Source organism: Anolis sagrei, chromosome X (assembly GCF_037176765.1).
Source record: "Anolis sagrei isolate rAnoSag1 chromosome X, rAnoSag1.mat, whole genome shotgun sequence".
Taxonomy (NCBI): domain Eukaryota; kingdom Metazoa; phylum Chordata; class Lepidosauria; order Squamata; family Dactyloidae; genus Anolis; species Anolis sagrei.
This window is the reverse complement of record NC_090034.1, coordinates 27628698-27656463: the sequence shown is the minus strand read 5'-3', so window position 1 is coordinate 27656463 and position 27766 is coordinate 27628698. Positions and strand designations below refer to the sequence as shown.

At 43.8% G+C, this 27766-nt stretch overlaps 1 protein-coding gene across 1 annotated transcript in view; it reads right to left on the bottom strand.

Annotated features, from left to right (window-relative positions):
* Positions 1-5945, bottom strand: part of RAB40C (RAB40C, member RAS oncogene family) — a 44814-nt gene extending 38869 nt beyond the window's left edge. Inside the window, exons 1-2 of the mRNA XM_060786216.2 lie at positions 5832-5945; positions 1017-1371 (exon numbers count right to left, since the gene is read on the bottom strand). Coding sequence (XP_060642199.1) covers positions 1017-1170 — 154 coding nt within the window. The 5' untranslated portion in view covers positions 1171-1371; positions 5832-5945. The remainder of the gene's footprint in view (positions 1-1016; positions 1372-5831) is intronic.
* Between the last annotated feature and the right edge of the window lie 21821 nt (positions 5946-27766).

Below are 27766 nucleotides of genomic sequence, written 5' to 3'. Positions count from 1 at the left end.
TACCAGAAAGGAGCTTGACTAGGGAAAAAACACCACATTGGAACAGGGAAAGAAGAGCCCATGAGGTGATATAATGTACAAAGTCAACACTCACACCATCTTGCTGTGTCTAGCTCACTGGTTCTATAATGTATAGTTTGGGCCTCAGTGAGTTTTGCTTTCAAAGTAGGCACCAGGTGCCAAGTGCTTCAAGCCTCAGAACCAAAATTAGTGCAAGAACATGCCTTCTGTCGTCAAGCCCCTAGAGTCATGATTCCAAGTTTAAGATGGTTAGAGAGATGACAGATTGCAGAATCACCACAGGACACAGACCCTGCCAGGCGGCGTTGCACTTTAACTACCGTGAAAGACACGTCTTGGTGCTACATCTTGGCTCTTAATTATAGCCTTGTGACACAACTGTTAATGGCCTGTCAGCTTTACATTAAAAAGGGGGACTGTATCCATGCAGAAAAGAGCAAGACTTGGCACTCCATTCCTTGTGCCCAAATTAGACACTTTGATTTAATCTGGTTGAGCGAATCTTTGGAATTTAACATGAAATTCTAAATTATAGTACCTCACTCCTCTTTCTACACTACTGGAAATCAGAAAATATAAAATGCAGCGCTTCTAAGTCATATTCCTTACCATAGGAAGATCTAGTATATTGACCAAACACCTCAAAGTACACCGCAATGCTTATTCAAACATTTATCCTACAAATATTGAGAAACTGCTTTTCAGTGGATTTTAGGAACGAAGACACACAACTTTGCATTCACAGTAATGTAACACTTATATTGTTATTATTTAATCCCCAATCCATAAAACAGAAACCCAAGATACAGCAAAACAGCAACCCTAAAGGAGCTGGAATTATTTTTTTTATCCTAATTTCCACAAAGTTATTTTTCAAGGTATGTGAGAACAACTTGCTTTATGACATGCTATACATGATATTCTACAATCGAGGGAATCAACACCTATAATTAATGCGAGACATTGGTTTAATTACTTTTGTTGCAAAGGCTTACCGTTGCTATAGGCATATGGCGATTCTGATGCTCCATCTTGAAGGCTCTCCAGGATTTCTCCTTTGCCCACATCACTGTCTCCCACCAACAAAAACTTGAGCAGATAATCATAGCTCTTCACAGGGCTACCCTGGGTTCCCATTCTCCCTCTCATTAGTGAAGAAGTGCAATCTGCATATTAACCACACAGACAGATGGAAAGGTGCCCAAAATGTCAAACTTTCAGAGACGGTCTTGGGAGAATTAGCACAGCTACGTCTTTCCAAAGGCAGGCAAAAAGCAAAGCAGAACGATCCTTCTCACAGCAGGTTCTCCATTCTTTGTGAGTAATCTTGCATCAAAATATGCTGGGTTCCTGAAGAAAAATTAAAGGTGTATTACGTACTGTGCATTTTCTGCCAAATGGTTTAGAAAGTGGGAAATGCAGAGTTTTAAATTCTCTAAACTGATAAATACAACTGAAATTTTAGTACAATGGCTAATCAATTAGAGGAAAAAGCAAACATCTGTATGCACATATGGGGTGCATGTCAATGATTACAGGTAAGTCCATTCACCCCCATGGTTGTCATGGGTACACCTAGCCTCGGAAGTGTCTTCTGATTGGCAAGCAACCTGGTGTCTTTCCAGATCTTGTGGATGACAATTCCACGTGCTGAGTACAGGCAAGGGACAAGGAAACAATCATTTCTGAATTAACATATCTGTCTCCTCTTGCAGTATTTGGCACCCTGGGTTAAACCCATGTGCCGGCAGGACTGATAACCGACAGGTCGGAGGTTTGAATATCGGGAGAGCAGGTTGCGCTCCCTGTCAGCTCCACCAGCTCCCCTTGCAGGGGCATGAGAGAAGCCTCCCAAAAGGATGATAAAACATCAAAAACAGCCGGGCGTCTCCTGGGCAACGTCTGTGCAGACGGCCAATTCTCTCACACCAGAAGTGACATACATATAAGCAGATGTCAATTTTTCTATATTTCCCCTTAGTCCTACCTCTCACTTCATGGAATCCTGTACATTAGGAAATCAGCTGTGCCCTTTTTTAACATTCCAGATCAATGAAGGATAATAATTAATAAGGCAAACCAGCAATATGGGTATTTTCATTTCCATTTCTCCATTCTACCAAAAATCCCATACAGGTACAGCTAGGTCCCTTTCTTTACAATCCACTCAAAGCTCTTACTTGAATTAGATCAGGATACTCCCTAAAGGTGTGGCTATTGAAGGGACAACCATTGTGTACGTACACATTCTGTCAAGCACTCTCAAGAAACTCTTTCAAACAACCGTGCTTAAAAAGGCTGATGTTTCCCCACCCTTCAGTGCAGACTTACTGAGAGCTGCAAAATTGTAAATCATGTCAGCTACTGCAACTACAAGGAACAGGCGGTGGCTCAAGATTAATTAACAAAGAGCAGAAGGGTGTGAACTTGTATGCATCATGCCACAGTGAAGCCCAGGAACAGAAAAGGAGGAAGGTGAAGGGCTCTTGCACCAAAGGTGTGTGGACTAAGACTGAAAGAGAGTCAGGAGAGAAATGCCATTCCAGAGTGACCTCCGAGACGCTAGCCATCAGAGCCAAGCTTTAGAAAAGGAGGAGGAAAGAGAAAATGACACTGAGCGAGAGCATTAGAGATGGCGTTTCCGATGGCTAATTCCTTCTAGTATAACCAGAAAGGATGGCTTGAAGATTTTCCCTTTCTGGCCTCTTAATGTTTATCATAACCTATGCAATTGCTAGCATAAATCCAGATGCAATCTAGTGTCACACTGACAGAGAACTCACTAAGATTCTGTAGGTGCTGGATAAGGAAAGTATGCCAGAATTAGGTTTCACAGTGCCTGGCACTAAAAAAGGTACCAAAGGGAACAAGCAAGAGAAAAAGAGAGAAATACTGCATGCACGATATAGAAGAAGGGGGGAAGAATAGCAGTTTAACAATGTTACTTAACACTTATTAAGCAACACTTCCAAAATGATATGTATATCACAGCTGATTGCATGGCAAGTGAGATTATTATTCCCTCCCTGTGATGCAGAGGGAGACTGAGAAGAGAGTGCAGTTTAGCTAAAACCAGATACTGGGTTTATTTATGGGAGAGGCCAGATCATTACCTGGGACTTCCTGATTTGTAAGTTGTTTTTGCTTACAAGGTGCTTCCCAGAGGCACAACCATACAAAAGTTATGGCACTAGGGGCTCAGATCCCTTATTTGGCAGCCAAACCTGGACGCTTTGACTCCATCTATACTGGCCATTTTATGCAGTTTTCAATCAAGTACTCAAGAAAGTAGTTTCACGGTACAGAGTATTGCATCAGAAATCCTAGGACCAGTTTGAAGTCCGGAGGCGATGTCACAAATCACAGAGCACTAATGCACATTCAGGACTTTCTCTCACACACTTCTGTGGGAGTTTGTTTTTGGATGCCCAGAGTTTGAAGCTAGCATTAAATGGTCAGTGTAAATGGGGCCTTAATGAGTGAGCACTCTTATGCATAGAAACACAAGAGTTGGAAGAGACTAGGACCAAGAGGACTGAAAGCAAGGATTGAAGTACAGTTGATCTAACTTTAATTCAGCCACCACTGAAGTGCATTTGAACTCCCTTTAATTCAACTGTGATTTAATTCAGTAGCTCTGTTTTTAGCAATATCTTAGGATCCTAGAGTAGGAAGAAATGGGTCATCCAGTCCAAGCTTATTCTGCCCTGCAGGAAATGTATAATTCAAACACTCCCAACAGATGGGCATCAAGCCTCTATTTAAAGACCTCCAGAGAAGGAGACTCCACTGGACTGGCATATTACACGTTCTTCCTGATTTTTAGGTGGGATCCTCTTTTCTTGCAATCTGAATATTTCCAAAATAAAAAATATCAATATTGTTGGAAGGGATGGGAAACAATGATTGAGGTACATTTGAACTCCCTTTAATTCAAAAGGTGGTTTAACCCTGTAGCTCTTGTTTTTTTTAGCAATTATCTTAGAATCCTAGCATTGAAAATAACCCCAAAGGCCATTCAGCCCAATCTTATTGTGTCAAGTAGCAATACACAATCAAAACATTCCCAACGGATGACCAACCTCTTAGGGGGTTGGACTAGATGGTCCATGTGGTCTCTTCCAACTCTATGATTCTATATTTAGGTGGAATCCTCTCTTTCTGAGTCCCTCCGGGGAGATAGAGAGGAATATAAATATAGTTATTATTGTTATTATTATTATTATTATTATTATTATTACTATATATTCCTGCAATCTGAATCTTTAAAAGAATCAATCTTGTTGAGAGGTATGACGGTGATCTCTAAATGCATTTGAACTTCCTTTAATTCAACGGTGGTTTAATAAACCGTAGCTCTGTTTTTAGCAGTATCTCAGAATCAACAGAGTTGGAAGGGATCTTAAGGGCCACCCAATCAGGTTATTCTTCCATGCAGGAACCCGCAACACAAGCATTCCTCCTTGCTTAGGAAAACCATATGAAATCCATGGGGTCACCCTATGCTGACAAGTGAAGCTCCAGTTACACTGCCATATAATCCCATCTCTAGAACCGTCTCTGAGGATTATTATCTGCGTTGAACTTGATTATATGGCAGAGCGAATCCAGCCTGACTCCCTTTAATTCAACAGCGGTTTAACCCTGTTGATCTGCTTTTGGCAACCTCCTACAACCCCAAGAAAGAGACCACAACAGCCATTATTATTATTATTATTATTATTATTATTATTATTATTTTACTGACACAAAAACACAGCAAACGAGATATATATGCTGGATTTTGCATCAAAAATCACAAGTTGAACACTTCCCAAGTGTCTAGAACTGTGTGATGTATTTTCGAATAATGCGCACAGCTCCAAGTAAGCTGGCCTTTTGCAGGTGACAGAGTGTGACTTTGTCAATGTTTATTGTTTCCAAATGCTGGCGGCCATTATCATCATCATCATCATCATCATTCTCTGTAGTTCTTTGGCAATCTCTTACAATCCCAAGGAAGAGACATCAAGGGCCATTATTACTATTATATTATTATAATATATTATTATTATATTCCCTATAGCTCTGCTTTTGCCAATCTCTTTGAATCCCAAGGAAGAGACCCCAATTGCCATTATTACTATTATTATTTCTACTACTATTATTATTCTATTCCCTGTAGCTCTGCTTTTGCCAATCTCTTATCCCCAAGGAAGAGATCTCAATGGCCATTAGTGCGATTATTATTATTATGTAATATACTATTAACTTGGAATATTACTATTATTATATTATTATAATATTCCCTGTAGCTCTGCTTTTGGCAATCACATCTCGCCATTATGCTTACTCTTAGGCTTATTCTTATTATAATTATTGCAATATCATATATTACAAATATATAATATTTATAGATTAATAACATCATTTTTATTATGTTCCTTGTATTTCTGGTTTTGGCAACCTCTTACAACCCCAAGGGTCATTATTATTATTATTATTATTATTATTATGTTATATATTATCATCATTATAATTATTCTTAAATTCCCTGTATCTCTTTGGCCATTATAAATTATTATTATTGAAGATCTTTCAATACAATTTTAATAAAATCTACAAGCATTCATATCAGGTTTAATTATCATTGGCATTACATTTTTAAAAACCCCTTAAAATCCGCATTCAAAACTAAACCAAAAACCCACCCAGCATGGCCTGCCTGAATAAATAAATAAATAAGAAAAGACCCGGGCCGGGGCCCATTCGGCGAGGTCACGATCAGAACCCTCCCGACAGATGTCAATCCCCTCCCGTCTAGGCCTCACCTGCCCGCCTGCCTGTTTCCTTCCTGCTTCCTCCTCCTTCTTCTCTGAGTCGGCCGCGCTCGGCTCCTGCACGAACGAGCCAACGCAGCGGCTACGGCGTCCTCCCATAGGCTTCCCTACACGTCAATCAGCAATGATGAGCGGTGGGCAGGGAAATGCAAGCGAGAGTCGCCCTCCCACAGGTTCCCCCGCACGTCAGTCAAACCGCCCTACCTTGTGTATTTTTTCTCTCTCCAGCCTCCACAGGTGCCCCATCCAATCAGGAGCGGCAGCCGTGGAAAAAGTAAAGGAGAGCGGCACTTCCATAGGCTCGTCTGCACGTCAGTCATCCCATCCTTCCTTGTGTTTGTTCTCTCTCGCGCCTCCTCAAGTGCGCCTCCAATGACAAGCGGCGGGCGGGGAAAACGCAAGGAAGAACGGCCCTCTTATAGGCTGCTCCGCATATCAGTCAGTCCGCTTTTCCTTGTGTTTTTTTTCTACTTCCCGCCTCCTCAGGGGGGTTCCTCCACTCAGGAACGGCGGGCGGGGAAAAAGCGAGAGAGAAGGGAAAGGCCTGGGAAATGTCACTCAGCCTGAAGACGTTTGATCCCGCCCTCTCAGGCTGACGCGCCCAATCACGAGCCGCGAAGGATTGGTGAGCGGGGAGAGAAGGCAGAGACAGAGAGAGAGAGAGAGAAGGGGAGGGACCATAGACTACTCGTCCCGGCATGCAGCGCGCGGCCTTGGTGCGCTGACGCTGAGCGTGAAATAAGACAAAGCATGTTGGGAAGGGGAGGAAGAGTTCCTTCCTTCCTCATGGCGTCTCCATGGCAACAGGGCTCTCCCTCTGGCCTCTCCATACACACAGGCCCCTTTCCTTCCCCAGTGACGTAGAGGAAGACAACTTCACCTAGCAACGGCTGATCTTGGGTCATGACAGAGGGTCACTTCACCTAGCAACGGCCAAGCCAGTGACATCGTAAAAAACCACCGGATTGTCACCTAGCAACAGCTTTTTGTACAAACAGACAGACATACCTGACTGTATATGTATATATATGTCTCTCTGTGTGTGTATGAATGTGCATTTCATAATGTGTGATTAATGTATCTTTTATTAGAAATGACCTTGATTTACAGGAGTTCTAGTTCACCTGCATCCAGAGAAAGAGTGACCCCCACCGACAATGGACCAGGACCAAACTTGGCACAGAGAAGCCCCATGACCAACTGAACATACTGCAGGGATTTGTGGGAATTGGCCTTCATTTTGGGAGTTATAGTTCACCTACATCTGGTGACCCCCACCGAAAATGGACCAGGACCAAACTTGGCACAGAGAAGCCCCTTGACCAACAGAAAATACTGCAGGGATTTGTGGGAATTGATCTTCATTTTGGGAGTTGTAGTTCACCTACATTCAGAAGAACAATGACCCCCCACCAACAATGGACCAGGACCAAACTTGGCACAGAGAAGCCCCAAGACAACTCAGTGTTGGGCTTTGTGGGACTTGACCTTGTTTTTGGGAGTTGTAGTTCACTTGCATCCAGAGAAACAATGGCCCCCACTGACAATGGACTTGGACCAAACTTGGCACACAGAAGCCCCATGACCAGCTGAACATACTGCAGGGGTTTGTGGGAATTGACCTTCATTTCGCAAGTTGCAGTTCACCTTCATCCAGCGAAACAGTGACCCCCATCAACAGTTGACAGGAACCAAACATGACACAGAGAAGCGCCATGACCAAGTGAACATACTCAGGGGTTTGTGGGAATTGAGCTTGGTTTGAGGAGTTGTAGTTCACCTGCATCCAGAAAGTACTGAACAGAGGCAACGTCAGATCTGGACCAAACTTGGTGCACAGACCCAACAGAGCCAACTATGCATACAGACGGGGTTTGGGGGCAATTGCCCAGGGAATTTGGGAGTTGTATCCAGAGAGCACTAAACTCAGCCAACGATGGATCCGGACCAAGCTTGGCACACAGACCCAACATGGCCAAGTGCGAATATGTTCCGCCTCGTAGTCTTAAGATCTGCTGGGGAGGCCCTGCTTTCGGTCCCACCAGCTTCGCTAATGTGACTGGTGGGGATGATGGACAGGGTCTTCTTGGTGGTGACCTCGCTGCCTGTGGAATTCACTCCCCAGCGAAATTAGATCAGCGGCCTCCCTCCTTTCTTTCAGAAGAAAACTGAAGACGTGGTTGTGGAACCAGGCTTTTGGCTAATGGATTTAACGGCACCAGAACAGTGAATTGGACCAGACGGTTGTTACAATGGAAATGCCTTTATGATTGGATAACTAATGCTGTTTTAATGTATCGTACTGTATGATTTTATTTTGCTTTATTATTGTAATTATTGCAGCATTGAATTGTTGCCTTTGTTAGCCGCTCTGAGTCCCCCTGCGGGAGTGAGAAAAGCAGGGCAGAAATGCTGTAAATAAATAATAAATAAATACTGTCAAGGTTTGGAAGTGATTGCCCTAGGAATCCAGGAGTTGTAGTTCACCCTCATCCAGAGAGCATGGAACCCAGCCAACAATGGATGTGGATCAAATTTAAAGTTTTGGGTTTTTTTTAATGTCAGGAGCAACTTGAGAAACTGCAAGTTGCTTCTGATATGAGAGAATCAGCTGTCTGCAAGGACATTGCCCAGGGGACATCCGGATGTGTTTCCATCCTGTGGGAGGCTTCTATCATGTTCCTGTATGAGAAGCTGGAGGTGACCAATGGGAGCTCACCCCGCTCCCCAGATTCGACCTGCCGACCTTTCCGTCAGCAGTCCTGCCAGCACAAGGCTTTAACTCATTGTGCCAGTGGGAGCTCCACCAAACTTAAGTGATATTACCTAACATCCCAAAACAAACAATGCCTTCTTCTAATAACCCGGGCACCTGCCCAATAAATCCCAGTGTTTGTATGTATTTTCCAAGAAGGCCCCAACTTTCAGGGAGCACTGTAACTCCCACCAACAATGGATCTGGACCAATCTTGGCACACAGAAACCCCATGGCCAACAGAACACACAGGAGTGGTTTTGGGGGGAATTGACTTTGAGTTGGGTGAGTTGTAGTTCACCTACATCCAAAGAGTATTGCAAACGCAAATGACAACATGTGGATCATACTTGGCACACAGATCCAACATGGCCAACTGTGAGCACTGGTGGGGTTTGGGAGTGATTGACCTTGGAATCTGGGAGTTGTAGTTCACCCACCTCTGGAGAGTACTGAAACCAGCCAACGACAAATCTGAACCAAACTTGACTCACCCAACATGGCCACCTAGGAATACTGTCAGGGTTTGGAGGTGATTGACCTTGGAATATGGGAGTTGTGGTTCACCCACGTCCATGTATCAAATATATGAGAGGAAGTCATAGGGAGGAGGGAGCAGGCTTGTTTTCTGCTGCTCTGGAGACTATGGTTTCAAACTGCAAGAAAGGCGATTCCATCTGAACATAAGGAAGAACGCCGCCCTGAGTCCCCCCTTGGGGGTTGAGAAGGGCGGGGTAGAAGTGCCTGAAATAAATAAATAAATAAACTTCCTGACTGTGAGATCTGTTCAACAGTGGAACTCTCTGCCCCGGAGCATGGTTGAGGCTCCTTCTTTGGAGGCTTTTAAACAGAGGCTGGATGGCTATCTGTCGGGGGTGCTTTGAAAGCGATTTTCCTGCTTCCTCACAGGGGGTTGGACTGGATGGGCCACGAGGTCTCTTCCAGCTCTATGATTTTATGATTATGCTTTTTCTAATGGAAGCAATCATAAAAAGCAAATTATTAAACTGATATTTCTAAACATAAAAATCGACTTTTTTCAAATAACCTGTGTACCCAAGCTAGCCTGCCTGCTATCTATCTGTCTATCTATCTATCTATCTATCTATCTATCTATCTATCTATCTATCTATCTATCTATCTATCAGAAGCCTCAAAAGAAAAAAGAGACGGGGGACACGAATCCAGGGATTCTCATGGCTGCCAATCTCTTTGCGCAGCACATGGGAAGCCACAACTGCTGCCTGAACAAAAGATGATGATGGTGATGGTGATGACAATGACAGCAGGGGAAATTCCCCAGTAGGATTGCCAGATGTCCCTTGTTTGAAAGCCCATCCCTCGCGTAAAAGGATTGTCTTGTGACTTATCATCTTGGCCCCAATGCACAGAATGGGGAAGGGTCTTTCTTTCATGTTGTGCAGATGGTGCTCTGTGGAACGCCGGGCGTATTAGCATCTTGTACAGAAATGGATTAGATTGTGCCATAGTTTTATCCCTTCCTTGAGACCGACAGAGAAACGAGAGGAATATTTTTCAGTTTGCACATGGAACCTTATTATTATTATTATTATTATTATTATTATTATTATTATTTAAATAAATGAATTTTGTTATTGGGTTGCTGTGAGTTTTCCAGGCTGCATAGCCATGTTCCAGAAGCATTCTCTCCTGATGTTTTGCCTGCATCTATGGCAGGCATCCTCAGAGGTTGTGAGGTTTGTTAGAAACTAGGCAAGGAGGGATTATACAAATGGCTTATTGGCCTATGCATTTTGACTAACCCTGTATATCTGTAGAATGATGCCCAGGATGGGAGAAATAATTATTGTCTGTTTGAGGCAGGTGTGAATGTTGCAATTGGCCACCTTGATTAGCATTAAATGACCTTGCAGCTTCAAGGTCTGACTGATTAGCTGGCCCCTGTTTTTTAGTGTTGTTCTTTATTTACTGTTTTGATTTTAGAGTTTAAACTGAACCACCTAAGCTGGGCTCTACAGGCCAATAGAGACTCCACCAGACATAAGAAGAGCTGCAAGACCAAGAAGAAGCCATGAGCGAAAAGTGTTCTTCCCATATATCAAGGGAATCACTGACCACATAGGGAAGCTGATGAAGAAGCACAACCTACAAAGAAAAAGGAATAAAACCAACATACACTGGCATTTTGGAGAAGAGGTCAATATAAGAATGATTAACATTAAGGATGAATATATATCCCATGGGTGGTGGTGGGTGCACGTAAAGATTAGATGTATAAAAAATATGATTGTGTAAATGATTTATTGTATGTTTTGTGTTAATGTTCGTTGTGTATGATTTGTATAATGTATTTATTATTTCTTAAAAATGGAAAAAATATAAAATAAAAACCTGGATAGATTGTATTTAGAGACAACACATGGTTCAATGTTTGTTGTTGCTGTGTGGCTTCAAGTCATTTGCAATTTATGGTGACTGAAAGGAAAACAGATCACAGGGTGGGGCTTTTGGCAAGATTTATTCTGAGGAGGTTTATCATTACCATCTTGATATATATGTTCTTTTTCAGCAACGTAAGTGTTGTTATACAGTTTGTAAAGTCAATTACTTCCCCACAGATGATGCCTTGTATCACTATAACAGGAGCTGGATAATCCACCCTTCCCCTTTGTCACTGCTTGGATAATACATGACATTTGCCATCCCAGCATGGGATTTCCAGTCAAGGGATAACCATGCCACCGTCTTTGGAAAGGCTATTTCCCCCTTTGTTATTCCCAGCCATTGGACATTTTTATGGACAATATTTTCTGTTGGAATCTGCAAGGAAGTCTGGTGATCGGGCCATTGGGCATAATCAGGAACTGGAATCAAAAGGGACAATAAAAGTATCGGGAGACCATCAATCATCATTTCATCCATTGTTCTAAGACCTGCCAGCCCCTCTGCAACCATTGGGCAGAGGGAAAATTACATCGAAGGCAGGCGGAGCTCCCCCATTGGCTGAGGCATGCTGGACTCCCACCTCATTGATATCATCCAGGCTTGGCCAACCACAGCCAAATCAGGTCTAGCTGGGGGCGGTGGGAATTTTGAACCTGAAAAGTGTATAAAAGTGCATGTTTTACTGTGTTATGTATCTCAGCTTATTTTGGGGATGGATCACCACAAGCTGGCATCACTTTCAGCTGAAATTAAATAAATACTTCAGTGGCTTCTGCTTCAACTTGGCGAGATTTGTTCTGGAACATTGGCTAAGCCCACAGTGACTTCGATCTCACTATCTACTGCCGTTCTAAATTTCTCGACAACAGCAAGTGGAGTGTGTGTGTGTGTGTGTATACACACATACACACACCTGTGGAATAATGTCCAGGGTGGAGGAAAGAAGCATGTATGAATGTTGCAATTGGCAAACTTGATTAGCATTGAGTAGCCATGAAGCTGCAAAGCCAATCAGTGAGTGTACCTGCATAGAGGTAGCCTGTCCTCTGTTGCATGGGGGGCATTCATTGTTTGGTAGGTGTTAACTGGCACTTCCCTGAGTAATAATTTTTGCCTTTTTGACTCACACTCTGATGTTCTTTGGCCGCCCACATACATTTTAATGGGTGAAATGTGCAGCAGTCGAGTAGCACAATTGCTTCTTCGCCTGTATTGCTGAGGCACGCTTGTTTACGTTTTGGTATTCAGAGCTCGCCTCTCCTCCTTTTTTCTCCTTCTTTTGGCAGACAGCAGTTTCCCAGCAAGGCTGTTGTCCTCGAGGGTGGGAATCTTTCTTTCTCCATCCGGTGATTAGGAAGCCAGTTGTTGTGGGCAATGTTTGCAAAGCTTCTGGTTTTGTTGTGATGAGATGTTGCATTGATAGATGTGGGGAGAGAAAGGGGCCCAGCAGACCCTCTTGGGAGGAATAAGGGTCCCGGACGATGTGGGAAGACGTTCAGCAATAGGCTCAATGGGAACAGCTTCTTTATAAAGACGTCATCCCACTGAACATGCCAAGTGTTTGGAAGAATAGATTACCAAACAGGTCAGGCAGACTCTGTTTTGAAATTAAATGGATGATTTTGTGACCTCCGTCACTAGCTAGCAAGCTCCTGTTTTATTCAGGAGTTCTCAGTTGATTTGCCATCACATTGTAGAGAGTTGATCCCACCTGTTTTCTTTGTGAAAGGAAACACCTCCTCTCCTGGACTGTGATTTGTGTTTCTGGGTTATCAATGTCGTTTCCCAATTGGTTCTGTCATAAACACATGGGGAAAGATTATTAAACTGCAAAAACTTTGTTTTTGCAAGAAAGACTTTATCCTGCTATACAAACTATTGCTCTAGTTTCTTAATTATTCTCTCTCTCTCTCTCTCTCTCTCTCTCTCAATCTCTCTCTTTTTCTCCTTCCTATGTTGGAAGGAAGGAAGGAAAGAAGGAGAGGAGGAGAAGGTAACACATGGCACACACAACATACAGAAGGAAGGAAGGAAAGAAGAGAAGAAGGGAAGGCGAAGAGGAGGAGGTTATTAGGAAAACCAGGAAAACCCATAGGCTTTTGGAAGCGTAACCCTTTTGGAGCTTAATTGGCATTCACACTATTTGGAATAATCATAACCTTTTGGAAGGCATGACCTTGTTAGAGATTGTAACCTTTTTGTAAAGTATGATCTTCCTGAGACTCTTCTGAGGAAGATCATACTTTACAAAAAGGTTAAAAACTCGTTTGAGTTAATCTTCTCCTTAGTGGTAAATATCCATGGCGCACACAACACAGGAAGGGGAGGCAAACACATGGAGCACACAACACAAGGGAGGAAGTAAGGAAGGAAAGAAAGAAGGAAGGAAGGAAAGAAGGAAGGAGAGGAGGAGGAGATAACACATGGCACACACAACACACAGAAGGAAAGAAGGAAGGAAGGCCCCTAGAAAGTGCATGAGACAAAAAGGAACACAGCATACTGCTCATCTTCCCTCCTCTGTGAGCAAAAGGTAATGGTAGAGCTTTTTCTCACATTTCAGTTCCTCCCACAAATTCCGTAACCGTATCATTTTAAAGCTGAGAATACCATCACATGACAGAATTGGCCATTTTTCCCATCTCTACCCAGATAATTTGCAAAAAACTCACTTGCCAACCAGCTTAGAAAGCATCTCAAAAGATAATCCTTTGCAACCCTTTTTGAACCCCAAGATCTCTCTACCCTACACTTGAAGCCTACTTCATGTGATGAACACAGTCAATAGCCATTTCTTAAGTGGGTGGCTCCGTAGGATTTAATACATGGGATGAGGTGGTAGAACATTATCTCACACTCGTCTACGGTTCCTCTTATACTTTTTGAATGGGTGGTTTTCTAACATATTCAAGAATACTGCTCACTCTCTCTTTGAAACTACATTATATGGTCAGTGTAGACTAATATAATACATTTTAACAGCCAGTAGTGTCGTCGAGGGCATCCCAGGCCCCTGCCTTCAAGCTGGTCTGACCAGCAGCAGGGAGTTCCACAGTTCCTGGATGCCAAATTGGGCGAAACCGATGAAATGTGCCCCAACAGCAGGCTCAACCAGGGACTCTACACAGCCGTATGCTCTCTCCTTTCACTCCCTTGCTAGCCCCAACTATGTAACAAATCCCTAAATAAAGATTGATCAAATTGCAACTTTTAAACTCTCTAGCTTGATACTTTGTGTCCCTCTCTTGCCTGAAACGATCTAAATGCATGAAACTAACCTTTTCCAGGCCGCGGGAGACTGCAGGCCTGCCCGGAATGCCTTCCTGGCGTTCCGGGGAGGCCGAATCTGCGCTCCCCCAAACCGCGGATACGGAAACCCCTTGGGGGACCAGGCTCAGAGCCCTTTGCCCCCTTCCCCTCCCTTTGGGGAAAATCAACCAGGAAGCTGCCAGCTGTTCTGAAAAGGCAATCAGCAATCACAAAAGAACTCTTATCTTGATACTCGTACATGGAAACATAGAACTGAAAGCCTTTGTTTGGTTTCGGAGTCGGGCCGCCTGACAAAGGATTTCGCTTGGCAAACTTTTGATCACTTCACACTGGGGGCAAAAGACCCTCGAAAAGTCTTTTTCCTCCGAAACTGTTTCTTGCATTCAAAACTCTACACAGCGGACATCCACCCCAGCCTCTTCATTGTGTCATATCTGATGGTGACAGGAAAACCCAGATCATTATTTATCACCAACCCATCAAGGGACAATAGACTTGGCTTCTTTCGCAGGCCGGTTTTCGGACTCAAGAGCTCCAAGGCATGAAAATCCTATAATCCACTCATGAAAGCATTGTTTCTTCTTCGTCCCGCCTCCTCTCCTCCTGATTCACCAGAGCGCCGAGGCGGTGGGAGCTTCCTGATAAGCTCCTGCACAGCGGAGGAGCTCTGTGATTGGCTCTGGCGTGGGGAGGGCGGCCGTGCCTCCTCCCAGCGGTTATTGCATCAACCAATCACCTTCGAGCCGGGAGGAGGGTGGGGAGCGGGAATTTTGAAACTTCTAAGCTTGTATTTTCTATAAAAATGCCTCTGATCTCTGTAACCACATGCTCTGTAGGCGAATGATTGCTACATTGCATTCTTTTCAGCTGAATCGCTAATAAAAATACCTCAGTGCCGCTTCAACTTTGGTGAGATTTCTTTCGGATTTTTAGGGAAATAAAATTGCTGAAAATCAGGCTTCTCTTAGCTCGCCAAAGTAGCGATCCCTCTTTGGTGGGGTCCCAGGGTCTCTCCTCCTAGGGCAGACTCTCCTAAAGCTCCTATTGACTTCAGTAGGCGGTTACAAATTGTGGGAGTTGAAGTCCAAAACACCTGGAGGGCTGAAGTTTGCTCATGCCTGGCCTACACTGATTATATAATGCAGTTTCAAAATGGATTATATAGATAGCCATTTTTTCCTTATTTACTTTAGTCTTCCCAAGAAAAATGCTGCTGGTTTAAAGCCTTTCAACAATTTCATTTGACATGTTTTTCCACTTGCAATTGTGATACAATGAAGTATCAATGCAACTCGGGACAATAAAATCACTAAACTTTGTCTGCATGTTAGAACCATTGCACCCGAAAACTCAGATAGAAAATATTGTGACGTTTTTGGAAATTAAGTTTCTACAAGCACCAAGATCTTTCCCAAAACCTGCTTGTGAATTTCTCCTTGTTTGTGGGGATAAAGTCAAAAATGGTTCTCAGTTCTTCAAATCAATGTGATTACAATGTTAACTTTCAGCATGTTTCAAAGTGATTTTATTTTTTGGCTTCTATCGTAACTTTCTGGATTATGTTGACGGGGGATTTCCGGAGCCTTGGGCTGTCCTTTCTTGTGCTTCTTTACAACAGATTTGAGAGCTGGCCGCAATTCAGGCAGAGGACGCTTTCAAACAGAAGGTTGTCCTCTAGCAGCCATTCAAAAGGAGGATTGTGTTCTCTGATGTTGGAGACATGAGCACCTTGTGGCTGTTGCTGGAGAAATGATGTGCAAGGAGCACCAAGGCTTCACCATTTGGACAATGCGACATTCTGCAAGGGACTCCACCGCAGTCTGCTGTCTGGTGCCAAATGTGACAGCGGCTTGAGCGCAACGCCTCTCCGCACAGCAATGTTCATCCTCCCTGCGTAGGGAGATGACTTTTCACATCCATCCATCCATGCTATTGCCACGTTTCCCTTGCACCTTTTATGGGAAAGTTTTGGCCTCTCTACAAATCCAGCAGCATCCTCATGCGATGCCCATCTCTAGGAGCCAAAGGGGTAAAACCAGCCTGAACGGCATACGAATGAGAGAGCAGCAGTCGGTGGGAAGACTCTCTGCATTTCACTTGTCTTCTTGGCCTGGAAAGCTTCAACTTGGGAAACAGCACAATTGTTAAATCTGATCAAGCAGCCCTGGCTTGGGAGTCTTACTGCTTCACCCCCTTCATTAAATACTACTAAGCCACTCACTTAAGAAATGGCAACCTACTGTGTAGGCTTCAAGTGTAGGGAAGAGAGATCTTGGCATTTAAAAAGGTCTGCAAAGCTATCTTTTCAGAAGCTTCCTAAGCTGGTTGACAAGTAGCTTTTTTTGCAAATTATCCGGATAAAGATGGGCAAAGTGGCCAATTTGGTCTTGTGATGGTATTCGCCATTCTCAGTCCCTTCGGGGAGATAGGACGGGTTACAAATAAAGTCTTCTTCTTCTTCTTCCTACTATTAAAATGATACGGTTATTGCAGGAGGAGCCTGCAATCGGCCCCTTTGAGAAAAAGCTGCACCATTACCTTTTGCTCACGGAGGAGGGAAGATTGGCAGTAAGCTGTGTTCCTTTCTACCTCATCCACTTTCTGGGGGCCGGCCGGCCTGCCTGCCTGCCAGCCTTCCTTCTATTATTATTATTATTATTATTATTATTATTATTATTAATGTTTATTTATAGCCTGCCACCATCTCCCCAAAGGGATTGGGAACGGCTAACATGAGGCCAAGCCCAAAAATAATACAAAGTCAGACCAAAACAACAGAAAAATTACATCAAAACAAAATACATAAAGTAACAAAATAAAATAAACAGTGCAAAATAACATAATAAAATCAAACAGAAAGGGCGGGCCAAATGCACGAGATAAAATGTTGAAATGTTAATACTCTGGGTGAGATAGGAACAAAAAGTATTCCTATCTCACCCTCCCTTCCTTCTCTGTGTTGTATGTGCCATATATTACATCCTCCTCCTCTCCTTCTTTCTTTCCTTTTCCCCCCAACATGGGGAAGGAGAGAGGGGGAGGGGGAGAGGAGGATCCCTGGAATGGCTGCTGAAGAGCGAGCCCCCAGACATATCATTCCTCCTCCTCCCCTTTCAGTTGACCCCAAAGGACATCTAGCCCAACCCCCTTTGTCAAGATCCAGAAGCCTCAAGAATGCCATCCACAGTATAAAAGGTCCAAACAAAGGTTTATTAAACACAAAAAAGGCTTAGAGACACTTAACTCAGTGCCTCTAGCACAAACTAAGATTCTATAGCAACCACTAAGCAAAAAAACCCAATTTAAATATAATCTGGATTATACCGGAGTATAATCTGGGATAACAAAAAGTTACAGCAATCTGCTTGAAATTCAAAAGCTCCAAAAAGCACAAGAAAACAAGGTGGGAGCATGCAAAATCAAAGTCCAAAACCAGTCCAAAGTCCAGGCACGTCCAAAATGAGATGAAGCAGTCCAAAAAGCAAAGTCGTCGTCAAAACACAGTTCAGAGTCAAAGGGAAGGTTGAAGTCAGCACTTACGGAGTTCCAGCCAGAAGTCACGGAAACACGGAGATCTGTAGACCAAGGACCCAAACTTGAGAGTAATGGCAGTAACAAAGATCCAAACCCACTAAAACACTTTGCCTTCTGCAAAGACCCATTGAAAACAAACCAATTTATATCCTATAACTCCTCATCATAGAATCATAGAATCAAAGAGTTGGAAGAGACCTCATGGGCCATCCAGTCCAACCCCCTGCCAAGAAGCAGGAATATTGCATTCAAATCACCCCTGACAGATGGCCATCCAGCCTCTGTTTAAAAGCTTCCAAAGAAGGAGCCTCCACCACACTCCGGGGCAGAGAGTTCCACTGCTGAACGGCTCTCACAGTCAGGAAGTTCTTCCTCATGTTCAGATGGAATCTCCTCTCTTGTAGTTTGAAGCCATTGTTCCGCGTCCTAGTCTCCAGGGAAGCAGAAAACAAGCTTGCTCCCTCCTCCCTGTGGCTTCCTCTAACATATTTATACATTGCTATCATATCCCCTCTCAGCCTTCTCTTCTTCAGGCTAAACATGCCCAGCTCCTTAAGCTGCTCCTCATAGGGCTTGTTCTCCAGACCTTTTATCATTTTAGTCGCTCTCCTCTGGACACATTCCAGCTTGTCAATATCTCTCTTGAATTGTGGTGCCCAGAATTCGACACACTATTCCAGGTGTGGTCTAACCAAAGCAGAATAGAGGGGTAGCATTACTTCCTTAGATCTAGACACTATGCTCCTATTGATGCAGGCCAAAATCCCATTGGCTTTTTTTGCCGCCACATCACATTGTTGGCTCATGTTTAACTTGTTGTCCACGAGGACTCCAAGATCTTTTTCACACGTACTGCTCTCGAGCCAGGCGTCCCCCATTCTGTATCTTTGCATTTCGTTTTTCCTGCCAAAGTGGAGTATCTTGCATTTGTCACTGTTAAACTTCATTTTGTTAATTTTGGCCCATCTCTTTAATCTGTCAAGATTGTTTTGAATCCTGCTCCTGTCCTCTGGAGTATTGGCTATGCCTCCCAATTTGGTGTCGTCTGCAAACTTGATGATCTTGCCTTCTAACCCTTCATCTAAGTCATTAATAAAGATGTTGAACAGGACCGGGCCCAGAACAGAACCCTGCGGCACTCCGCTCGTCACTTCTTTCCAGGATGAAGAGGAAGCATTGGTGAGCACCCTCTGGGTTCGTCCATTTAACCAATTACAGATCCACCTCACTGTAGTTTTGCCTGGCCCACATTGGACTAGTTTCCTTGCCAGAAGGTCATGGGGGACCTTGTCGAAGGCCTTACTGAAATCCAGGTACGCCACATCCACGGCATTCCCCGCATCTATCCAGCTTGTAACTCTATCGAAGAAAGAGATCAGATTAGTCTGGCATGACTTGTTTTTGATAAATCCATGTTGACTATTAGCAATGACTGAGAGGATGAACCGCTCCCCTTTCATCATCACTTTCAGCTGCCCCATTCCCTGCAGCTGAGCACTGCCTCCCATCTCTCCACCTTTGCCAGTGTCTTTCAAGACTTAGGTCTTCCCAAGTGTTCCCAGATTGCCAGTCCTCTGCAACCCCCTCAAAGTCATCACTGGATGTAGGCTGACTACAGATGTCCCTAATCTCCTGCACACGTGTCCAGTCTAAAGCATCCTCCTCCCCATCGTCACTCCCAGTCCCATCACTCCTTTCAAAATCCACAAAGTCTTCATCTTCTGTTGGAACGCTAAATATATCACGGATACGCTTCCTTTGGATCTCCTCATCTGATTCTTGTTCTTGAGTAGCTCACTTAACTCCCTTGCTTTCCTCTCCTTCCCCCATTTCACAATCTGAGAAACCCTCGAAGGACTCAGAATCAGTTGGAGCCATGAATATGTCTCTAATCCGCTTTCACTGCTGCTGCTCCTCCAACACCTGCTCAGCCCTCTTCTCCCTTCTAGCAGTAGTAGTAACGTTACTATAACGCTGAACTACAACACCCTTCTTTCTGCCATGTAGTAAAAACACAATCACAGCATCCCCAAAAGATGGCTACCATGCCTCTGAATAATAATAATATGTTCCTAGTTTGCAAATATTTGTCCTGTTCAATTGTGTATGTAGTACTTACTTTTAAAATATTTATTTATTATTTATTTCAACCCCTTCTCAACCCCCGAGGGGGGACTCAGGGCGGCTTACAACGGCAACAATTTTATGTCAACACATACAAAAACACAACATGATATAACATGAGTAGATAAAAACATTAGATTAAAATCCATTAAAAATTATTGCCATATCTGAGACTGATTCAGAGACCACCAACTCAGTCCAAAGCCTGTCCATAGTCCGTTCTAAAACATTGCGATTGCTGTCAAGCCTGTTACCCAAATGCCTGCTCCCAAAACCATGTTTTGAGCTTCTTTCTAAAGGGAAGGAGTGATAAAGTTGACCTAATTTTGCAGAGGATCATGTTCCACAAGTAGTTGTTGTGTTTCAGAAACTTCGTTTTTGTGCCCACAAACTATGTTAAATTGATGGAGATTCTAAGATTGAGAAACTAGATCAAAATGTGCAGTAGCAGGATGATGTCTCCCCTGCAAAGACCTTTGTCCAGTTTCGTAAACTTTTCCCATGTGTTCATGATAGAACCAAATAATGATACTGAGCAAGAATTTGGGGGTCTTTGCCCAGGAGGCAGAGACCAGCCAGACCCACCAATGAGGATCTGTTACTCTGGTGAGAAAGAAGCACACAAAACAGACTTTTTCCTAATTTTTCCCAAATAAATCTCACCAAAGTTGAAGAAAATATCACCGAGTTGTTTATTTCGTCTCAGCTGGTATGGATGTCAAGCTGCAATCCCTTGCCCAAAACTGACATGTTTGCTAGGCAGGTAAATACAGAATATATAGATTTCAGATTCAAAAGTTTCCATGCCCACCCCCTGAGCCAGCTTCGTTGTGATTGGCTGTGACGTCCAATGGGGTGGAAGGGAAGCAGGCAACAGGAAAACAATGAAGAAATGTCCAGTTGACTGGTTTAAATGACTAATGTTTGCTAAATGGCTGGGCGAAATCCCTTTAGGCTCTCAAGCCTAGCCTAGGTTATGGTTTTAGTCCTTTGATTCAACATTGTCATCTGCCCCCTAGGGCCTGGGTCCTTTGTCCTTACAGTCCTGCAATATGGGTTTCGTTGATGAAGCAGAGATTGGTTTCAGAGATTGGGATATGACACAGCAGGAGAGGTGGTGACAAATCCTCAGTTCCTCGCAGATGGGGAGATATCCTTTGTGTTGAGTGATTCAGTATGTCCATAGACTCCCATTATCCTGGATGGCCTGGCCATTGGGCCCTCCGAGGTCCAGGAAGAGGGGGCATTTACTTATTGTCCATGCAAATAGGTGTGGTGAAACCTTTCGTTAGGGAGTTGTCCTCGAGGGCATCGGAGGCCCCCGCCTTCAAGTTGGTCTGACCCGCAGCAGAGAGTTCCTCAGTTCCTGGAAGCCACAATTGGGACAAACTGATGAAATGTGCCCCAACAGACAGCTCAAAACAGGGACTATACACAGCTTCTATGCCTTTCTTTCACTTTCCCCCAAGCCCTAACTTTGTAACAATTCCCCTAATAAAAGTACTTGAAATTGCAACCTTTTAACTCTCTAGCCTGATACTTTGTGTCACTTCTGAACTATCCAAATGCATGAATTCAAGCTTTTCCAGGCCGCGGGAGATTGTGAGCCTGCCCGGAATGCCTCTCTGGTGTTCCGGGGACGCCGGATCCACGTCGCTTCAAACTGTGGATACGGAATCTCCCCTTTTGGATCTCCGTATCCACAAAATGGCAGATCGGCTCCATTTTAATGACTTATTTTTCTGTGCTAAATTCTAACCCTATCTGCCATCTCGCTTTTCTTATTACGGGTCTCTACGCTCAGGAAATAACCTCTCAAGTTTTGAGAATATATTTTATCAGAAACAGCTGATTGTCAAAAGTACCGGTTCCGTTGCTGCCGCTCCATTTCGCCTCGTCGTCCAGTGCTCCTGCCAAGCCCCTGATCCAGAGACTCGATGCGGTTCCCCCATGGGACTTCGGGGAAGAGCCTGGCCTTGGTGCCTCGGACCGCGGGAGGGGAATTCTAGTTTCCCAAGGACCAAAGACTGAATCGATTGCAGGATGGCTGGGGTTCCATCCGTGAGCTCCATGGACACCAGCCAACCATCCCAAAGATCATGGACTCTATGTTGTACGTTTTGGACTTCATGAAGCATCATTCCCCCCCCCCCCCCCCCATGAACTCTTTTCACAAACTCTGAGCTAAAAGTTTCCTCATGAAATCAATTCTTTATTAAATATTGTTGAAGGGTGGACTGAAGATGGGGTTTACTGCTATGAAATACTTATGATTATTATGTATTGTATATTCCTCTATGAATTTTCCTTTGCCCCTTTTGCCTTGCCATACCCTTGGCCCCTTGCCCACCCCTGAAGCGGTAATCGGGAAGCAACCAGCTGCCCGAGAGGGTCATTTGCCCTCACAAAGACAACCATTACACAAAACCTTTGCATGGACAATAGTAAATGAAATTCCTATTTATTTTCATAGTTAGGCTGATAGATAGGTATTTCCTCCGGTCAGTTTTAATTGCTAGAAAACAACAAGGGCAAGACTGTCTTTTGCCCAGCTCCGTTTGCCTCACCCGAAACCCATCTCAAACACACATCTTATCAGATCAGGACAGGAAAACCCGGCTTAATTCAATTACCCTCCCATTATCCAGACAATAAGTCAATCTCCCAACTGGCTGATTTTCCGGACGCAGGAACACATAGGTTTCAGGAATGTCATAATCCTTTCATTCCCCATTGTCTCTTTTTGTCCCGCCTCCTCTTCCCTGATTCGCCAATTCCTCAAAGTGGGGAAAGCTCCCTGATAGGCTCCCTTGAAACGGAGGAGCCTCGTGATTGGCTGAAGCCGGGGGCGGGCCGCCGAGTCTCCTCCCAGCTGTCCAGCGATCAGCCAATCACCTTCGAGCCGGGCGGGGAAGGGAGGGCAGGAAATTTGAAATCTTTGTACCTGTTTATGCTATAAAAATGCCTCAAAACTTTGTACCGGTATGCTTGTATGTGAGCTATCACTACATTGCATCCGCTTCAGCTGAATCGCTCCAATAAAAGCCTCGGTTGCAGCTTCTTCCGCTTTGGTGAGAATATTTATTTATTAATAATTTTAATATCACTGGAATCAGTCTTCTCTGTCCTCGCCAAAGTAGCGGACCCTCTTTGGTGCAGTCCTAGGGGTCTCTCTTCCTGGGGAGACCCTCCTAAAGTCCGTATTGACTTCAAGATTAGTAGCTTAGGAAGCATGAGGGGATTTCCTGAGCCAGGTGAATTGCTGGATTTTGAAAACAGTGGCTTTTCCTTCATATTTCATAAATATAGACATACACACACACATATATATGGGGAATGAGGAATGGGGCAAAGGAGCATACACAGAGTTCATAGGGGATAAATTATATAAAGGCAAAGGGGAACCATGTCAATCCTTCCTCCCTCCCTCCAAAGTTAAGACAAACACATTTGTCTCATGGCCATTTGAAGGGGCTTGGACCCCCCTTCGCGTTTCCATGAGGGAATAGATGGGGATCCCAGAGTTTTTCCCTTTAGCCCAGGCAGACAAGGGGCCAATTAGGGTACACCCTGGAACTAAGGGGCAATGCAAGGAATACATGAGGTTCATGCAGGGAAGTGGGGAGAGGGGTCCCTGATACCTAAAAGTTCATAAAAGTGGAAATGAATGGCAAGGGAAACATAAAGCATAATGTTTCTCCTGGCTAACCTTTAGCCTAGATAGGTAAATGTTTCTCAGCTCAAAAGAGATCCCTTTTGTTTGTGAGTCATTGACTGAGATGGGGAGCTATTAGGAGAGTCGTTAATTCTCTAGCCCAAGTGTGTCTCAGATGGAAAAAGTCAGATATTTTTATGGCATGGTTTTCAGTAATAAATGTGTTACCTTCTGTTATAAACATATGAAAATAGGGCACAAAACCTTGATTAAATGTACACACTGTCTAACATGAGGAAGGGTCCTTGTTGTTGTTAGTGTCTTTGCAAATTGACCAAGACTTAACCCTTATTATCCAGTCTGATGTCCTTGGGAAAACTAGGAATTCCCTGATTTTGAATTATCTTTTACAGAGTCCAAAGATATCAATAGGAAATGACATTGATAACCCAGGAGCCAAAATTGTAGTCCAGGAGAGGAGGTGTTCCTTTTCACAAAGAAAATGTGGGAGGGAGAGGGGGGACGGACGGACGGGGGACGGACGACAACTCTCTACAATGTGATGGCAAATAAACCAAGAACTCCTGAATAAAACGGAGAGTTTGCTAGTGTGTGACAGAAGTTGGACAATCACCAATTGAATTTCAAAACGGAGTATGCCTGAGCTGTGTGGTAAACCTACTCTTCCAAACACTTGGCTTGTTCAGTGGGATGTAGTCTTTAATTAGTGGTTTTGTGCAGCTATAAAAGGATTAGCCAAAAGGCCATTGTCTCCAAAGCTGATTTGTCACCGATAGGGCTGAGTAGGGCTCAGGCTTTCTTCGCTTCTCATTGCCTCACACCAGAAGCCGTGCAGTTTTTATTTAATCCAGTCCCCAAACTACGGCGCATTAGACACTGGTTGACAGAAAAAAGGGGAACACATTGCTAAAGTTGGCATAAAATTCCCCTCTGGCTTAAATGCATTATTAAATAAACATGCCCAAGTCTGGAAGTCATGATGACCATTTTGGCAATGTTGGAATGGTTGAAAGAGCCTGTGATTTATTATCCTAATAGGGCTCTCAATTTAATAATGCCGAAACTGCCTTTCTAAATATGAATTGTGTAAGATTTGATTTGAGAGAAAAAAGAGACAATTAAAGACCACTATGACAAACAAAAGCCTCTCTCCAAATGGGGAGAGTCTTCTGTTTGTTGTCGAAGATTTTCATGGCCAGAATCACTGGATTGCTGTGAATTTTTCGGTCTGTCTTACCATGTTCCAGTAGCATTCCCTCCTGATGTTTGACCTGCATCTGTGGCTAATGGCATTTTCACAGGTTCTGTTGGCAGTGAGGCAAGTAGAGTGTACATATATCTGTGGAATGTCCAGTGCTCTGCTATAACTGACTTCTCTGGTTGAATTAGTCTGATTGAAAGAGGATCCCCTGGTGGTGCAGTGGGTTAAACCCCTGTGCTGGCAGGACTGACTACCAACAGGTCACAGGTTCGAATCCAGGGAGAGTGCAGATAAGCTCCCTCTATCAGCTCCAGCCCTCATACGGGACATGAGAGAAGCCTCCCACAAGGATGGTAAAAACATCAAAACATCCAGGCGTCCCAGGGCAATGTCCTTGCAGACGGCCAATTCTCTCACACCAGAAGCAACTTGCAGTTTATCAAGTCAGTCCCGACATGACAAAAAAAAGTCTGGTGGAAAATCCAACCAAGAAGTCTCCATAGGAACGGCCAAACGAAGCAGCAATGCCCAGACATGAATCAAAGAACATGAAAGGCACTGCAGACTGATTCAACCAAGGAAGTCAGCCATAGCAGAGCATGTGATGAACCAACATGGACACTGAATATTATTTGAGAAGACAGAAATTCTAGACATTATGTCATATGATACAGAGAAGCCATTGAAATCCACAGGAAGAAGGTGGACAATTTCAACAGAAAGGAGGAAACCATGAAAACGAACAAAATCTGGCTGGTATTAAAAAAAACAACACCAGAATCAAGACAGTAAATAAGGAACACCACTCAAAAACAGGGGAACTCTAGACAGCAAGCAATCAAGCGTCAGTCAACACTTTCCAAACAGAGGGTGCCTCCAGGCAACGGAGGCTAGGCTACCTCTATGCAGATAACCACACTGATTGACTTTGCTGACGCAAGGCTACTCCATATTAATCAAGCAGGCTAATTGCAACTGATGAAGGCACGATGAAAATACATAATATATATATTGGAAAATATATATTGGATGTAACCATATTAGAAATAGGAATTAGAAAATATATATTAAATCACGAAGGGATATGTATGTATGCATGAACATTCACTTGGGAAGAGATGCTCTTCTTAAATGCTGCAAATTAGGTGCCAGAAAGAGGTCTATGGAAAGGAATGTCTAAGGCTTCTGACAAATATCAAGAGACCCTTCCATTTCGTACCAAGCAGGGCTTATCATAAGATTAATGAGCCTTGCTATCAAGAGGCTTCTTCAGGATAGACTTATCTCAAGGTGGATGGAAGCTCTTGCTATCAGTAGCTGGTGCAGACACTCTGGCGCTATGGGGTATAGGATGGTCCTCTAATGAGCAGCTCTTTAGATAAAGGTGTTTAATGGAAGATTAAAGGTGTTGAAATTAAAATATGCTATTCAAGTCAATGTAAAAGTGGAATTTTGTGATGCACATTCTGATGCTTGTATGATGCATGCATATTATTTTAAAGGGTATATAAACCAAGGCAATACTTTTGTTCAGCACTCTGTTTCCTGGAATACCAGCAGGGTCCATATCTGGTTGGCGCCAACTGAGAATAAACCGTGGTTTTACAGACCTCAGGAACTCTCTTTTGTCTCATTTCCTCAAACCTTCTCACTGCCATTTCACAGCATTCACGCTTGCTTCAAACAGATAAGGGTGCTTTCTCCCAGCCTACATATCATTCCACAGGTGTGTTCGTGTACTCACACACACACTCCACTTGCTTCATTGCCAACAGAGCCTCTGAAGATGTCATTAACCACATATGGAGGTGAAATGTCAGGAGAGAATGCTGCTGGAACATGGCCAGACAGCCCGCAAAACTCACAGCAACCCAAGGCAAGAACTGTGTGGTTGGGAAACTTTTCTCACTTGGTGTTGCCACGCATCCTTGGCTGTAACCTGTTGCTACAGCTCACTTTACCTTCCCTGTCCCCAATCCCATGCTTCCCTGCTTTTTGCATCTGCTTTTTGCATCCTGTACTTTAATGGGAGCATGGCAGCACAAGATAGCAGATAACACAGAAGAGAAGCACACAGAGGATGAAAGCTGTGGCTCTGATGCATTAACAGGAAGATGAAGGACAGGTGATGAGGAGATATTGGGAAAATAGATATTGGAAAAATATATATTTATTTATGTATGAATTGTATGTACTTTACAAGCACTGAAATGTATACAAAAATCAAGTTCTCTCTGTATTAGAGAGAATGCTGAAGGAGAGCTGCTGTCCAGGCACAGCAAGAGGGGGGCTGAAGAGAGGGGCATGTTATCTATACATTCCAGGAGAGAGATAAGCCTGTCCTAGTGGCAACAAACTGGTACAACTAGGCTCTAAGTAAGGAGCCCCCCTCTCCCTCCTGACAGGTCAAAGTTAGGCCCCTTGATTGATGAATGTAAGCTGTATGCTTGCTCTTTAGAAAGACACAGAGACATGCCTTTTGTATGTTGTAAGGTAGAATTTGATATTCATATGATGCTAAGGTGACGTAATGAATGAGGTCAATGTATGTAGACACATGTTCTTTGTTTGACTGCGATTGGAGGGTATAAAAGCCATAGTCAACGCTTATATCAGGACTCTGGATGCTTTTGGACATAGTCCACTCCAGGGTCCCAGCTGGAAATAAAATCCATGCTTTTGAGACCTCCGGACCTCTTTTTGTCTCTTTTCCTAAAACCTTCTCCCTGCCATTTTACAGGAAGAGAAGGAAATAGAAGGAGACTGAAGGGAGGACATCACAAGCTCGATTGGATGGAGACAGGGAGCAATCATGAGTGTGGGAGGGATGGACCTCTTCCTCCCCCATCAGGTAATGGGAGAACCTTAGCTCTCAAAAATATAGGGAAAATGTATAACACAAGGAGCCCTTGGTACCCACCAGAGTTTACTTTGAGGCT